This window comes from Carlito syrichta, unplaced genomic scaffold (assembly GCF_000164805.1).
Source record: "Carlito syrichta isolate Samal-C Ts95f unplaced genomic scaffold, Tarsius_syrichta-2.0.1 Scaffold305756, whole genome shotgun sequence".
In the NCBI taxonomy this organism is placed as follows: Eukaryota; Metazoa; Chordata; class Mammalia; order Primates; family Tarsiidae; genus Carlito; species Carlito syrichta.
The window spans coordinates 168248-185130 of NW_007249852.1; the positions used below are offsets into that span (position 1 = coordinate 168248).

Sequence of the window (16883 nt, forward strand, 5' to 3'; positions counted from 1 at the left end):
CGAGACCCGCCTGGGCAACTTGGCGAGACCTCATCTCTACAATAAATCAAAAAAATCAAAGCCGGGGTTGGTGGCTCACCCTGTAATCCCGCGCCTTTGAGAGGCTGAGGTGAGTGGATTGCCTGAGCCCCGCGGGTTCGAGACCCGCCTGGGCAGCGAGACCTCATCTCTACAATAAATCAAAAAATCAGCCGGGCGTGGTAGCGCATGCCTGTAATTCCAGCTACTTGGAAGGCTGAGGCGGAAGGATCGCCGGAGCCCAGCAGGTCGAGGCTGCAGTGGCTGGGAGCGGCCACTGCACTCCAGTCTGGGCGACAGAGTGAGACTCCAACTCAAAAAAAAAAAAAAAAATTTTAAGAAATAATAAATTCTAAAAAAAAAACTATTAGGTAAGAACACAAAGTTCTATAACCTTATTCATAAACATGACAAAACATAAAAAAAATCTTTAGTAAAATTTATGTAAACATACCCTCCACACACCAAGAACTCATTTGAAGCACGTCTGCCGGCAGTTCCTAATGGCATGTCATCTAAGGGAAAGAAAAGAAAAATACAACCAGTTTTGTTATACTACCTACTTAAAAAAAACACAAATTTATTCCAACATGATTATTAGGAAACAATTTGAGCACAATGCACATTTATCATTTGCTTATGTTATGATTTTGTACCTAAGAAGTAACAGGTGATCCCAGAGGCACCCAGCTGAATAAATAGGCTATACCCTTTTGATTCCCATTTCTATAAGCAAACTTGAGGTCTTTTCAGGATAAAATGTTGTATTTATTGCAGTGTTTATGTATTTCTTCACCATTTAACATGTGTGAAAACAAAGCTACTGTTCTTATCAGGTTCCTTTTCGTGTGACAAAAGGTTTTGAGAGTCTGTGCCCCAATCTCATTTTGCCCATAAGCTCTGTGGTTTTTACAGCACAATTCTGCATAGAACATGTACTTCACACAATAGAAGAAATGACTGTGTAACAGTCTAGTTCAATATATAAAGTCGGAGTACTCCATTCTCCAGCATAATTTCTTGGGTCTCACATGGGATGTTAAACAAGAAGTCATGGAATCTGGGGTCTCCTAAACTCAGTAAGTAGCACACGCCACAGGTCATCTTCATCTGCCCCTATATCATTTGCATATGGGAATGGAGCACAGCTCAGAACTCAGAGGCACCTCATTCTCTGCCAGTTATATCCACTATTACCATATTGCCCTATGCAATTTTAAATGTCTGTAAAGGGGCCAGGTCCGGTGACTCAAGCTGTAACCCCAGCACTTTGGGAGACTGAGGCAGAGGGATTGCTTGAGGCCAGGAGTTCAAGACCAGCATGGGCAACAAAACAAGACCACGGATCTACCAAAAAAAAAAAAATCAAAAAATTAGCCAGGCTTGGTGGTGCATGCCTGTAGTCCCAGTTTTACTCAGGAGGTTGAAGTGGAAGGATTGCCTGAGCCCAGGAGGTAGAGGCTGCATGAGCCATGATGCCACTACACTCCAGTGTGGGTAATAGAGTAAGACCCCAACATACATACATACACGAAAATAAATGGCTATAAAGGTATAATTAATGTGTATTGATGGGAAACAGTCATGCCCACCAAATAATATAAGCCTTTAAACAACAAACTATGCTGCTAACCTAAACTAAAAAAGGGGAAAAATAATCACAAATACGCCTTTGAATGGCCCTAAATGGGAATTGAGAAATGCATTTATTGGGCACATCTCAGGCTCCTGGTCTCAAGAAGCTCTAGCAGTAAAAGAACATAATAATGTCAGGCAGTGATAAGTAGTATAAAAGAAAACAGGGTAAGGTCTTTTTGTCCTTAGGATATGATAATTTAAAGATTTTAAATGACTTTTAATTAAAATCATTTAAAGATTTTAAATGACTTTTAATTATCATATTTTAGGTAATATTCATAGTTATTTTGATACCATATGGTTATTTTGAAACTAAAGAGAAAGAGGGAAGGAAAGAAAAGAGAAGATCTTAAATTCACAAAGGCAAAAAAAGAACATGAGAGTTCACAGCTACCAAAATTTGGAAGCTAGAAAGTTGATAGACAAGTAATATTTTATCTTGTAGACCCAAGAAGATAGAATTCTTAGCCAGCTGGAAAATCCAGAAGTAAACCAGTTTACATCACAGGACCCCAAGAGGTTGAGTAATCAGCAGTACCAGATACCTTTCAGAGTGGCATTGAAGGTAGAACTATAAGCAGGATAGTTTGAAAGTCTACTTAGAAAAAGTTAGAATATAATTAATAATAGTGCACTGTATTCAGGATCTTTGCTAAATGACTAGATTGTAGCTGCTCATGTCACAGAGAATATAAATGGGTAAGTATGGGAGTTAATTCGTTTCACTATATTAACCATTTTCCTATATAGAGATGTTCCTCAACTTAAGATGGGTTTACTTTCGAATAAACCCACTGTAAACTGAAAATACCAAAAGTCAGCTGGGCTCGGTGGCTCAGCCTGTAATCCCGCACTTTGGGAGGCTGAGGTGAGTGGACTGCCTGAGCCTGCGGGTTCGAGACCAGACTGGGCAATTTGGCGAGACCTCATCTCTACAATAAATTTAAAAAAAAAATTAGCCGGGCGTGGTAGGACGTGCCTGTAGTTCCAGCTACTTGGAAGGCTGAGGTGGAAGGATCGCCAGAGCCCAGCAGGTTGAGGTTGCGGTGGCCAGGAGTGTGCCACTGCACTCCGGTCTGGGCGACAGAGTGAGACTCCAACTCAAAAAAAAAAATCAAAAGTCAAAAATGAATTTAATACACTCAACCTATCAAACATCATAGCTTAGCCCAGTCTACCTTAAATGTGCTCAGAACATCTACACTGGCCTACAAGTGGGCAAAATCATCTAACACAAAGCCAATTCTATAATACAGTGTTGAATATCTCATTCAATTTACTGTACAGTACAGCACTGGTAGTCTACCCTTATGATCTTAGGGTTGACTGGGAGCTATGGCTCTCTGCTGCTGCCCAGCATCAGGAGAGAGTATTATACTATACCTTGTTAGATCAGAAAAAGATGAAAATTCAAAGTTTGGTTTCTATTGAATGCATATCACCATTATAAAGTCAAAAAATGGGAACCATTTGTATGTGTATTTCATAACATCATGTTGTATATCTTAAATATTAGGAGTGCCAAAAAAAGTATACACATTTTAAGCACTATTAATAGTTGTTTGCCATAATCAGAAGTGCCTGGACACTGATGGTAATCACTTTGAGCACCTCTTGTAATCGTGGAAGTCAAACGTCACTTGTATTCATCTTTTGTTATCAATATATAGTAAGAATTACAATTTTAATACAGTTTTTTCCTTTCTTAAGTATACTTTTTTTGGCACTCTCTGTAAAGACAATAAAATTAATTTTTCTGTCATATAGAATTTCTTTTTAAAGAAGCAGTTAGAATTTCATATGCTTTCCCTAACCCTATGCAGACAGGCAATGCCCATTCACCACTACAGCAAAAGACTCGACGTTTATAGACACAAAGGGTTTCTGAACTACCTGACACCAGAAAAAATTAAAGGCAATGGTACTACACTGAAAAAAGGTTAGTAGAAAAAAGTTATTAAATGAAATTTTACAATGACTATTAAGACCGTCAGACTTTCCCTATTTTGCTATCTTGAATGGTATCAGGTTAATATTCTTTAGGCAGAAGACTGGCTGAGTCTTTTTTGGGGAACCTGAGTAGCTCTCCAAAAAGGAAGCAGTCCAAACAAATGCCCAGCCACATTGTCCAATGTAGAGGCTTACTGTCAGTGAGATCCACCTGCATACAGAGCTTTCAAACAATTTTTAAATTCTCCTTTCTTAGCTATGAGCATAAAACAAACAAAAAACTTGCACCTTGAAATAAGAACAACCATACTCAGAAAAAAAAAACTTCTGAAAATTTAAATCGAGAGTATAAGTGAAAAACTCAATAAAAGACTTTAAAAAACTGAGGAAATGTTCCTTAAAAAGTAGAGCAATAAGACAAAAAGATGAAAAATCAGACAAAAAAATCAGGAGGGTAAACAGGTATTTATTATATATTACTTTTTGTTCTTTTGTTTTTGAGTTGGAGTCTCACTCTGTCTCCAGGGCTGGAGTGCAGTGGCATACTCACGGTCACTGCAGCCTCAACCTACTGGGCTCAGGTGATACTTCCACCTCAATCTTCCAAGTAACTGGAACTACAGGCACACACCACCATATCTGTCTAATTTTATTTATTTATTGTAGAAACAAGGTCTCACCAAGTTTTCAAGGCTGGCCTCAAATCCCAGGACTCAGGCAATCCTTCCGCCTCAGTCTTCCAAGTAGCTGGGACTACAGGTGTGTGCTACCATGCCTGGCTAATTGTTTTTTTTTTAATTTATTGTAGAGACGAGGTCTCACCATGTTGCCCAGGCTGGTCTTGAACCCATGGGCTCAGGCAATCCTCTAGCCTCGGTCTCCCAAAGTGCTAGGATTATAGGCTTGAGCCACCACGCCTGGCCCTTATATATTACTTTTAAACTGTATAAATGGTTTTAAATATCTTAAATATTTCACAATAACACATTTTTAATAATTAAAAAGAAGGGTGTGGTCAGCTAACAAATATTGTGGATACATTAGGACAATGAGGACTAAGAAATGATCCCTGGAATTTGGCCATGCAAAAACCATGACAGCAGCAGTTTTGAATAATTTATTCCAAAAAAAATGAGTAACTAGAATACAACAAAAGACGTGAATGCTCTTTATGTAGGAAAGTATAAAAATGTATGAAAACACATTGAAGAAACCTAAATAATGGAGAAATACACAAATATTATTAATTAGATAATTTAATATTGTAAAGATCCTACCTGTCCTTGAATAGGTCTATAGAATCAATGCAATTCCCATCAAAATCCCCAAATGGTTTTTATGAAGTTTATCGAGCTGAAATTAAACTACATGTGGGGTGAAAGGGGCCAAGAATAGCTAGGGTAGTTCTGAATAAAACTAGAATGTTCTCTGTCTCTCCTTCCCCTCCCTGACCATACATACATACTGACACACACAAATTTAAAATTTATTATAATAAGACAAATAAACCAGTGTAATAGAGGATCTTAAAATAAGCCAAATCCTATATTTAAACTTTCTATGACAAATCTGACCTTGACTATCAGTGGATAAAAGACAAAACATTTAATAAATAATGCTGGGACAACTTATAGATCTCTACCTTGCTTCATCTACAAAAATAAATTACAGGAAAAGTTAAATGTGAAAGAAATAAAAGTCTTAAGAAGAAAATATAGAATATCATTATAACACTGGGGCAGCATGACCATTGTTACAACCTGTTTGTACCAATATCTTACACAGCTGAAACTGTACATATCTAGGGTATTCATTCACTCAAAAGACATTCTGGCACATGTACACAAGAACCTCTGTTAAAACACATTTTGAATAGTGAAAAGGTAGAAACAATCCAAGTATGAATCAGTAGGGAAATGAAAAAACTGTTCTTTAGTTGTACCATAAAATTCAAGTATTAAAATGAACCAGATAAATAACTAAGTATGCATCTAGATACATAATAAAAACAGGAATAAAAAATCAAACACTCCATATACCATTTATAGGTTATCTAATATGCCTGGGACCAGAAATGTTTCAGCTTTTGGATTTTTCTTGAATTTTGGGAATTTGTTTTACATTGAGCATCCAAATCCAGAAATCCAAAAATCTGAAATGCTCCAGTGAGCATTCCCTTTGAGCATTATGTTGGCACTCAAAAAGTTTCAGATTTTGCTTCATTTCAGATTTTCCAATTTGGCATGTTCTATCTGTAATTGTAAAAACACGAAAACACTATATGTTATATATGGATGCAGTTATATGTAGAAGTATAAAAATATCTACGGGAAGAATACATCTCTGGCAAGAGTACAAAGAGAAAAAAGACCTTAGCTGTACCTACAGCATTTTATATCTTTTAAAAAGACATCTACAACAAATATGGCAAAATGTTGACATATAAAAAAGCAACATAACATGGTGAGTGACTTGAGTATCTGCTACATTATTTTCTGTTTGAAATAGTTCATAACTTTAAAAGGTTTAATTATTTTATGTAAAGAAATAAAAACACTGTACTAGAAGATTTTTAAAGGTAACTCAGCCAGGCTCGGTGGCTCAGCCTGTAATCCCGTGCCTTTGGGAGGCTGAAGTGAGTGGATTGCCTGAGCCCGCAGGTTCAAAACCCACCTGGGCAACTTGGCGAGACCTCATCTCTACAATAAAATCAAAATGAGCGGGGCATGGTAGCGCACGCCTGTAGTTCCAGCTACTTGGAAGACTGAGGCGGAAGGATCGCCGGAGCCCAGCAGGTCGAGGCTGCGGTGGCCAGGAGCGGCCACTGCACTCCAGTCTGGGTGACAGAGTGAGACTCCAACTCGAAAAAAAAAAAAAGGTAACTCCGAGTTAGAATACCGATTATAAACTGCCACAGCACTGTTGCCGTTGTCCATGTTTCCATTCCCTGGTCAATAAATACTTAAACATGTTCACTCTGGGGATTATGGCCTTCACAGCAACTAGCGCAGTGCCTACCATAAGCACCTATTAAATAAGTGTTACACAAACAACTAAAAAGACCTTTTGGTAACAAACTTCTCATGCACACAGTCAACATTTGATATTCAATTATTAAAGAAGTCGAGACTCCAGTCTTTCTGATCCTATTCCCTCATGACCAAACTATGGTCTCATTTTTTAAGAGTTTTATATAATTTCTCTTTTTTGTAGGCTTTCTGATACCCTATACTATTCCAAAGTATATGGACTGTACTTAAGTCAATATGGATTCTAGTTCCTTTATAAAAATTATTTCCATATATTTTGAAGCTCACTCTTAAACTTATGTAAGTATTTTCTGAAAGACAACTAGATTGTTTTTAACACTCTTTCAACTCAGGTTTTTTTCCCCCCAAAATCAGTTGTTTCTTTCATTCCTTTCCTTAATTTTACTCATTCTGCCACTTTCTCTATGTCTTCTGTTTGAATACAAAAAGAATTTGAAATCATTTCCTATAAAGTTTCCATGTACCTTCACAATCCAGAATTATTGTATTATAGAGGGTAATTAAACAGATTTTAGAATGGTAGGTATATAATTCTGAGAATTAAAATAACTAAATAAAACGCCCATTTGAAAAGGTACCCTACACAAGAAAGTGTGATATAAAGGTTTTAAAAAATGCTAGTTTAGTAAATTAAGAAATAAAATGTGTACAAGCAGAAAAGATTCTCACATGAGTGGTCTGACGAGATGTTGTGTGGAACCAAAACAAAGTCATCCGTGTCACAAGAAGAGTTCTTGCTACTAGTACTGGCAGAATCTTTGGACACTTGTAGATAGTTGGGAGGACCCAATGGTGGGGAAGATAAGTTTTCTTCCTGAATATGCTGCATATCTGGAAGGGACTAAAATTAACAACATAAAATTAAAACTGGCCTAATAAGCAAATGCAAATCAGAATAGCCATTAGACTAAGAATTTTTTTTTTTCATAAAAGTGGGCATAAAGTCCAATTCCATCTAAGACTTCAAACAAAAAAATCTCTCTGGAAAATCTTTCCACTAGAAAATCTTTCCTTTAAAAATGTTTGCATAAAGACTTGTAAAATGTTTTCCAAAAGTGATCTTAAAAATATATCATACCACTTATCACACGTACTTGTCTGCCTCTCCTGAAGTTTTTGAGGTGAGTTTTTATCATTGCAACATCTCCAGTCCCAGCTCCTGACCTAGCAAAGCAGATACTCAATAACTGTCCACTTAATGACTAAACACAAAATGTTCAGGGACTTTAAATTAATGACATCTTACTCCAATAAAAAGTTTTAAATCTACAATGAAGAAAACATTAAAAACAAGAACGCAAGAGACTGTATTACATAAGAGAGTAGACAAATCATAAGGATCAATAAGGGTACCTGCACTTTAGACTAGAAATTTTACACTCACAGAAAGACAAATATGGGTGTGTTCCTTTTGTTTTTGTTTTGTCAGTGGGAGGAGTTGGTTTATCGGTAGGAGGTAGGACAGGAAAGGAAGAAAAGCATATAAACAGATTTAAACAAATACTTAGGCATATCAGTCTATATATCTTTTGGCATTTATCTAGTTCAAGGACTCTAGTGACAACACTAATTGCATATATTGATTATACAATGGTTTTCTAAAACAATAAACTCTCTAACTTATTGTGTTTAGCCCCTATTACCCCATTCAATCTTTGCTTCTATTTAAGACAAGGAAAAGCCTGACATCATGGTCTTTAAGTCCAAGAATGAAATACTCGATTTACTGCTGCTGCCCCTCTGAATGTCACTGTGCAATATCAGTTATCAATAGCACTTCTTTTTTGTGTGTGTGACATGTACATAACACAAAATCTTATCACCTTTTGAAGAGATTTTATATCTCAAAGTAACAAAGGGAAAGAAATATGGAAAGAACTAACATTACTGATTATCAACCAGTGATGAGGCACTGGCTAAGAGCTTTCCATGTGTTAGCAAACTTCATCCCTACTCTGAACTCCATTTCAGACATAAATATACAAAGCCTAGACATTAGGCAATTTGCCCAGGACCACAAAATGTAAAAGTTGTCAAGTTGCGATGTGATTCTAAGTATCTAACTCCTAATTTCTTTCTAGTAGTTTAGGCAGAAATGTTCCCAATTTCTTCCTCTATTTATAAAATTATCTGTATCCACAACCACCTTAGTCCTCCTGTCTAGTGTAAGAGATGCTTTTCTTCCACTCAAAGCTCATCTCTTTATTCTCCTCCACATTCTCAAGTACTTAAAGCAACTAACTCTCTACTCCTGACATTTTCACCCTCTCCCTTTATTCTGGCATTTTTTTTCCCTCTGCAGATAAGCATGTTTAACTTTCTTACATCTCAAATCCTTACAACCCTCTCCAATTACCAACTCTTTTTCACTTCTTAGCAACATTTCTCAAAATCGTCAATCTTTACTGACTCAAACGTCACCTCCTATATACGCTTTAACCCAGCATAATCCACTTTTTGCCTTCAACCCTCCCCCAAAATTGCCCTTATTATACTTACCAATAACTTCCATTGTCACGTCCAGTAGCTGCTTCCTTTATTCCTTAAAGTACTTGCATTATCTGCTACCTCTCACTGCGGACCACTTTGACACCCTTGCCCTTCATCTAGTGACCCTGCTCTCTCTTGTCTTCCTTCCTACTTCTTAAGGACTCCTTAGTCTCTTTTATGGGCACATACTTTTCATTTGCCCCCTAAAAAAGAGAAGAGTACAGAATTCCCCAGAGTGCCACCCTGGGCCCTCCACTCCTCAATTTTTTTTTTTTTAAAGCTGGATTCTCACTCTGTCACCCAGGCTGAAGTGCAGTGGTAGGTCACTGCAGCTTCGACCTCCTGGACTCAGGCAATCCTTCCACCTCACCCTTCCAAGTAGCTGAAACTACAGGCACACACCACTATGCCTGGTTAATTTTTAATTTATTGTACAGATGAGGTCTCACCAAGTTGCCCGGGTTGGTCTTGAACCCATGAGCTCAGGCAATCCTCTCACCTTGGCCTCCCAAAGTGCTGGGATTATAGGCATGAGGCACTGCACCCGGCCCTCACTCTTTATATTGACCCCAATGACCACTCTCACCCTCCTATCTTCATCTACTGCTTATAGAATGGTGAATCTCAAATTTTTCTCTCCAGTCAAGATTCTCTCTGATGAGCTCTAGACCTCTAAGTTCACTTGCCTATAAAACACATCCATGCCTGTAAAACATTAATTAATCACATTGAAACTCCAAAACACTCCTCCCCATGATTCCTGAGTAGCCTTGTGAGCTATCCATTCAGAAGTCACCAGCAAGATCTCCCTCTTTCATAAGTCCCAAGTTCAATCAATCTCTAAGATCTGCAAGTTCTTTACCTTTCTTTCTCTTACCTGGCCCTCCTCTTCTACTTTCCTACTGCTCCCTTAGTTCAGGTCCTCATTCTCATCATCAAATAATTCTCCTCAACAAATGATGATGATGATGATGATGATGATAAAAGGTGCAGTAGTTTTAGGTTGTTCTCTTTCCTCTAGCAGCGAGACCTCTCTATTCTCTATCTCTCTCCTATCAAGTCTTCCACTCTGCTTTTGGAAGAATCTGGCTAATGCACACAGTGGAGTACATCACTCTTCTACTCAAAATCATTCAAATGGCTCATCACAGCTTTAAGGATACAGTTTAGACTCTTTTGCTCAGCATTCAAATCCTGTCAAGATACAGGATCTAAGTATCTAACTCCCTCAATTCTTTCTAGTAGTTTAGGCAGGAATGTTCCCAATTTCTTCCTCTGCTATTTATAAAATTATCTGTATCCACAACCATCTTAGTCCTCCTGTCTCATCCTAGTCTAAGAGATGCTTTTCTTCCACTCAAAGTTCACCTCTCTGTTCTTCTCCACATTCTCAAGGACTTAAAGCAACTACTCTCTACTGACATTCTCTACTACTAACACTCTCTACATCCACCAAACTCAACTACTTAGAGCAACTTTGTCCTTTTGGCAATTATGGAAAAGTTCTGCATATGAGCTGTCCAATATGGTAGCCACTAGCTTTCTGTGGCTACTGAGCACTTGAAATGTGGCTGGTGTGACTAAAGAATTGAATTTTAAATTTCACTTAATTAGCCGGGCTCGGTGGCTCAGGCTGTAATCCCGTGCCTTGGGAGGCTGAGGTGAGTGGATTGCCTGAGCCCGCGGGTTCAAGACCTGCCTGGGCAACTTGGCGACACTTCATTTCTACAGTAAATCAAAAATTAGCCGGGTGTGGTAGCACGTGCCTGTAGTTCCAGCTACTTGGAAGGCTGAGGCAGAAGGATAGCCGGAGTCCAGCAGGTCGAGGCTGCAGTGGCTGGGAGCGGCCACTGCACTCCAGTCTGGGCGACAGAGTAAGACTCCAACTCAAAAAAAAAAAAAATTTTTTTTTCACTTAATTGTAACGAATTTAAAGGCAAGTGGCCGTGAGAATTCCTTCAGTGATATACGCTTCTGTAACTTCATGTATGAGAATTCCTTTGCCTACAATATCATTCTTTTACTAGTTTATCTTGCTAACATCTTTCTTCAAGCCTCAGCTCAAACAATCCCCTCCTCTGGGCAGCCTTTCTAAACCCTTAGCTTGAGTGTGATGTCCCTCATTCATGTTCCCACAGGCAAAGAAGACATATACATATACACTTCTAGCAGTGATGACCTACCTCTCCTCCACACAATGAAAACTCCCTTAGATGACAGAGAGCTGGTCATCTCATTTACTAGCCAGAACTTCATACTAGTAGGCATTAAATGAATGTTATGAAACAAATAAAAAAATATTTAAGATATATCATCTAAATAGCATTTAGCCTACATAATCAGTATCATAATTAAAACAGTGATATTTTTGTTGTTTATGATTTTTTATTTTTGGTCTTTCAATGATTTTTCTGGGAATAAAGTAGCAGCTAGATATTTGCATGAGAATGTAAAAAAGAGAATGTTACATTGCATGCCGGTGTATATCAACCCCTAGTATGAGTGTCTGTGCAGGTCCTAGGAAGGAAGGGGATGCATGTACAAAATCGCCTTATTTGTGGCAGATTATGTTAAACAGATAACATTAAACCATCCCATTTTCTAATTTCATTGAGTGGCACTTATGCACAAACGTTCCTATTATCTTTTATTCTTTTTTACCCTTCTTTCCTCTTTATTTTCACTTTCAGTATTCGTTTTTTTTAAAGGCTTTCTAAAAATGGTTTTTCCGCCAAAGTTTCTAACATCTAAATATGCCTCCCCTTCTCCCTCCTGCCCCTCCTGACAGTTCTCCATTCTGCTCTTCCCTGGCAGCCCTAGCCTACTCCTATTTTGTTCTCTCCTTTCAACCAACAAAAATCCCAAAGTGCTCTCTCCACTCAAAGCCAATTTCAAGTTCAATGTCCTCCTGCTGGTCTCTCTTTCTCGTCCCTCAGTCACTCAGTCACATCCCATAAGCTCCTTTATGCTTGCTTTCCCACAATTAGATTCTTCCCTGTTGTTTTTTTCTCTAGCACAAGCTTTGCTTTTCGTATATCACATTGTGTCAAATATATACTTCATAATAATAGCTGCAATTTATGAACCATTTACTATGGCTAGGTATTTGCCACTTATTATCACCAACACCCTGCAAGCAAAGGTTAATCAGGTTTATGCTCCAGATGAGAACACAATGACCCAGCTCTCTAACTGACCTGTCCAGTTACAAGTGAGCAAGCAGCAGGGCCAGGAATGATGCCAGTCTGCCTAGCTCTTAATTTTTTTTTACTCATGGGAATATAATGTAAGTCTTATTAACACACCTGCTTTATCTGTTTGGTTTGAGTTTGCAGCATTGTGCAAAAAAGGTTTTTTGACAGTTTTGAGACTTGTTTGTTTGCAATAGGCTGCTTCCACATCTGCTTTAACTATGAGCTATTAGATCTCCCTGGAAAACAATAACAGTTGCTACTGTCTGAGTTAATTTACTGTGTGCCAAATACTGTAGTAAGTGTTTGTATTCATTTGTCCATAATGAGCTCTATGAAGTAGGTAAGTTATACTCACTTTATACACAAGGAAATGGACTCAGAGAGGATAAATCACTTGTCCTAGTTAATATGGCAAGTAAGGGATAATAAGCTGCCAAGTCCCATCCTCTTAAACCTCTGAGATGCCTCAATGGCTAGCCACACAACTGCTTCCTTTTATGGCTCACCCATCTTTCTGCCTGCAGAATTCAAGCAAATCATGTCTGCCAGGTCTGGAAAATACAATAGCTGACACAAGAGCCCTTGGATCTTCAGTTTGTTTGCCTCAAGGTCACAACCCTCTCATGCTGCAGCAGAGATTTGGAGGAAGGATCAGACTAAAAAAGTAAGAAGAGGGCAAGGTAAAACCCTGAGAGAGTAAAATAGGAAGAAATGACCAGAGTGACCAGAAGTCCTTAGGATCAGGAAGAAGTACTTAAATGGGAGGGAACACAGACTATGGAGGAAATGGCTTGGGAACTTCAGGTGAAGGAAGAGGTTTGAGTGGAAGCAACCTTTATCAAAGGGCCAATAATCACAATTAAAAGAACCTAAGTCAGTGAAATCTGGCTCAGAGGTTACTCCTCCACCAGTGGAAATTCTATGTACAAAAAATATCCAAGCTGATATATATAGCCTTCAGATAAAACAAATATTTATTGCCTATTTTACCTGTAATGGGTATTCTTTGTTTGAATGTATCATCACCAAAACCCCACAGGACATAAAAAGGTGATAGTAGCATACTCACTGTTTAGAGGAGAATGGCCCACACAGGTAACAATTCTTGCTAAAGCTTACACAACTAAATAAGGCAGGAGCCCAAATTCAGGTCCATTTGACCAACTATACTGCTCTTTCTCCCAAACCCCAGTTGTGTAGTAAACACTACACATAAACAGAATATTCACAGTACATTTGCAGGCTCCATTTGTGAACAGATTCAATAGCACTAACTCTGAAATTATTTTAAATAAAACCAGAACTTACTGGTGGAGAAGCAAAACGGCAAGATGGAGAGCCACAGGAGCTTCCAGAGACAGAGCCAGCATACACTGGCACTGGAACTGGGCAAGCTGGGGGAAGAAACAGATGAAGAGCTACATCCTTTGTAGTATAGTTACATGGGCTGTCTAATAGAAAAATCAGCCCAAATTACTACAACTTTGTATTGACCAAAAATTTGCATTCACTTATTTATTACTACTTCCATTGATGAGACTAAAAATGCAGCAATTACTAAAATTGTTTTAGTAATCATGTTTACTAAAACAATTTCAGCTTGGATTTAGAAGAAAAAACACAAATGTTATTAAAGAAACATAATTACAAGTATCTAAAAAAAGTCAATAAATCTTGAAAAGCACAGTAAAAAGTTAATTTTATAATAAAACATACTAATTTTTCCTAAAACTTCATTCTTTAGGTCAAATATAAAAACTGGCTACTCACATTTTTTTACTGGAACTTGCTCAAGAAAAGGATGGCTAAAAAATGCTTCTGTAATGAAAAGTGAGAATGCAACCTTTACACAGACATTGATTAACAAGTCAATCTTCTCAGTGTTTGATGTGTTTGAGATAATAATTAATTACTAACTTCTTTACAGAGCCCTAATTTCCTTTCACAATATTCTTTATAAATCACCTATAAAATGATTGTAATTATAATTCTTAATCAATAAAAAATTTTAAGTAATTGTGAATTTTCAAAACATCCATCATCAACACAACACACTCTGAGGCTACTTATGTAGACATGTTTTCTAATGTGTGCCACCTTCAAGTGGACAACCCCATGGGAGAATTGTGATCACTAGGCTATAGCTGCTGTTAATTGTCCTAAGAGGAAATTGAGGAAGCTGATTTATACAACAAACTATCCTCTCTCAGAAGTATTCTTGATGCTAGTTTCACATTTAAAAAAAAAAAACTATTAATTTTACTTAACTTTTTCAGTTAACCACCAAGGTTAAAACCTACATAATAAGCATGCTAATTAGACAAAGATAAATAAGTAGGTGGGTACATGGAAGTTCATTACTTTACTTTCTTCGCTTTTCTGTGTGTTTAAAGTATTTCATTAAACATTTTAATTAAACATTAAAAATCCACAAAGGGCCAGGAGCAGTGGCTCACGTCGGCAATTCCAGCATTTTGAGACATAAACTTTACTTCATGTAGTTGGAAATATTTTTACCTTTCAGAGATAGAAATTAAACTGAGAGTTGCTCTGAACCATGAGAAATATGAATCAATAGTGTATATACACACGTGTGTGTATGTGTATTTAGAGACAAAGTCTTACTCTGTCATTCAGGCTGGAGTGCAGTGGTATAATTAAAAATTTTTTTTGTAGAGACAAGTTCTTGCTGTGTTGCTCTGGCTGGTCTCAAACTCCTGGCTTCAAGTGATTCTCCCACTTTGGCCTCCCAAAGTACTAGGATTACAGGCAGGAGCCACTGCAGCCAGCCATCTTTGTGGGTTTTTGTTTTTGTTTTTAGTTAGGGTCTCACTCTATCACCCAGGTTGGAGTGCAGTGGCAGCAAGTCATAGCCTCAAACTCCTGGGTTCAAGTGATCCTCCTGCCTTAACCTCCCAAGTAGCTGGGACTACAGGCACACACCACTCTGACTAGCTAATTTTTAAAATTTTTTTGTAGAGGTCTCGCTATGTTGTCCCAGCTGGTCTCAAACTCCTGGGGTCAAACAGTCCTTCTCCAACCTCTCTCACAGATCTAATGATCAAAAATCCTGGAAGACAGCTTAAGGATCTGAGAACCTCCTGTGCAAAGACAATCAGGAATCTGGATGCCGGTAAAGCACTCATTTTTTTTTTCTATTCCTGTGCATGCTACAAAAGGTCACTGTCTGTGGCAACAGGATCCCTGGCCATACCTTTCCTGGCATTGGTGTAGATGTGTGGGCTTTTCTTTCTAACTCCAGAATTCAATAAAATTAAATGCTTTACAGACACTGATTTAACTATCATCTGAGAAGAGGGTCCTTCCCACCTCACAGTTGTTCAAGAAATAACTTTTATAAAAGGTTCTCTGTCTTATTTGCCTCCATTTATCTAGGTATAATGGCCTAAGGAAAGACAGAAACTTATACAAAATATTAAGTTTATTATAAATAAGAATTTAAAATAAATGAGGATGATTCTGGAAATACACAGAGTCACAAAAAATATATTTAATATCATTAAACTATTTACTACACTTAAAATAGTAAATTTTATGTTATGTGTATTTTACCTCAATATAAACATTATTGAAAGAGAAGCTTTAAAATTTGATAAAAATATGAGAACAAATTTGAAGAGATAATAGAAGAGATTTAACATGAAATTCAATTTTAATGGATCATTTAAAATGACAGAATATGTTGAAGAACATGCAATCAGAAGAGTGTGATCCAATGACCCAGGGACACTAAATTTGTATTGTGATTTTGGCACATATCTTGGTAATGTTAAGTTTTGTTAGTTATCTTGATGACAGCAACATATGTTGTTAGGAGAAATACATAGCAACTGTCTAACTATGCTTATTTAATAAGAAATAAATTAAAAAATATATTCTAGACAAATCCTTTTTCATTTACATATTTAATTTTTTCTGCATTTACAACTTTAAATTTCTATCCTCTCCATTAGTACAACTGCATCTTCTTGGTGAGACAAAGTCAGTGAACCTGGGAATTAATTTTATAAACTTCAACAAGAGTTTCTGAAGTGCCTGGAAATGAAAGTTATAGTTTTAGGCCAGGTGTGGTGGCTCATGTCTATAATCCAGTACTTTGAGAGGCTGAGGCAGGAGGATCACTTGAGGCTAGGAATTCGAGATTCACCTGGGAAACATAGTGAGACTTCATCTCTACAAAATATTTATTTATATATATATATACTTTAAAAAAATTTTTTTTGGCAGAGTCTCACTCTGAGGCCCAGGCTGGAGTACAGTGGCACGCTCACAGCCACCCCAGCCTCAACCTGCTGGGTTCTGGCAATCCTTCTGTCAAAGTAGTTGGAACTACAGGTGTGCGCCACCATGTCTAGCTAATGTTTCCTGATTTATTGTAGAGACGAGGCCTCATCAAGTTGCCTAGGCTGGTCTCGAAACCCTGGACTCAGGCTATCCTCTTGCCCCTGCCTCCCAAAGTACTAGGATTACAGGCATAAGCCACCACGCCTGGCAAAAAAAAAAAAAAAAAAAAAAATATATA

At 37.6% G+C, this 16883-nt stretch overlaps 1 protein-coding gene across 1 annotated transcript in view; it reads right to left on the reverse strand.

Annotated features, from left to right (window-relative positions):
- Nucleotides 1-16883, reverse strand: part of ULK2 (unc-51 like autophagy activating kinase 2) — a 99405-nt gene that overhangs the window by 38820 nt on the left and 43702 nt on the right. Inside the window, exons 11-14 of the mRNA XM_008062602.2 lie at nt 14111-14158; nt 13649-13734; nt 7326-7497; nt 473-533 (exon numbers count right to left, since the gene is read on the reverse strand). Coding sequence (XP_008060793.1) covers nt 473-533; nt 7326-7497; nt 13649-13734; nt 14111-14158 — 367 coding nt within the window. The remainder of the gene's footprint in view (nt 1-472; nt 534-7325; nt 7498-13648; nt 13735-14110; nt 14159-16883) is intronic.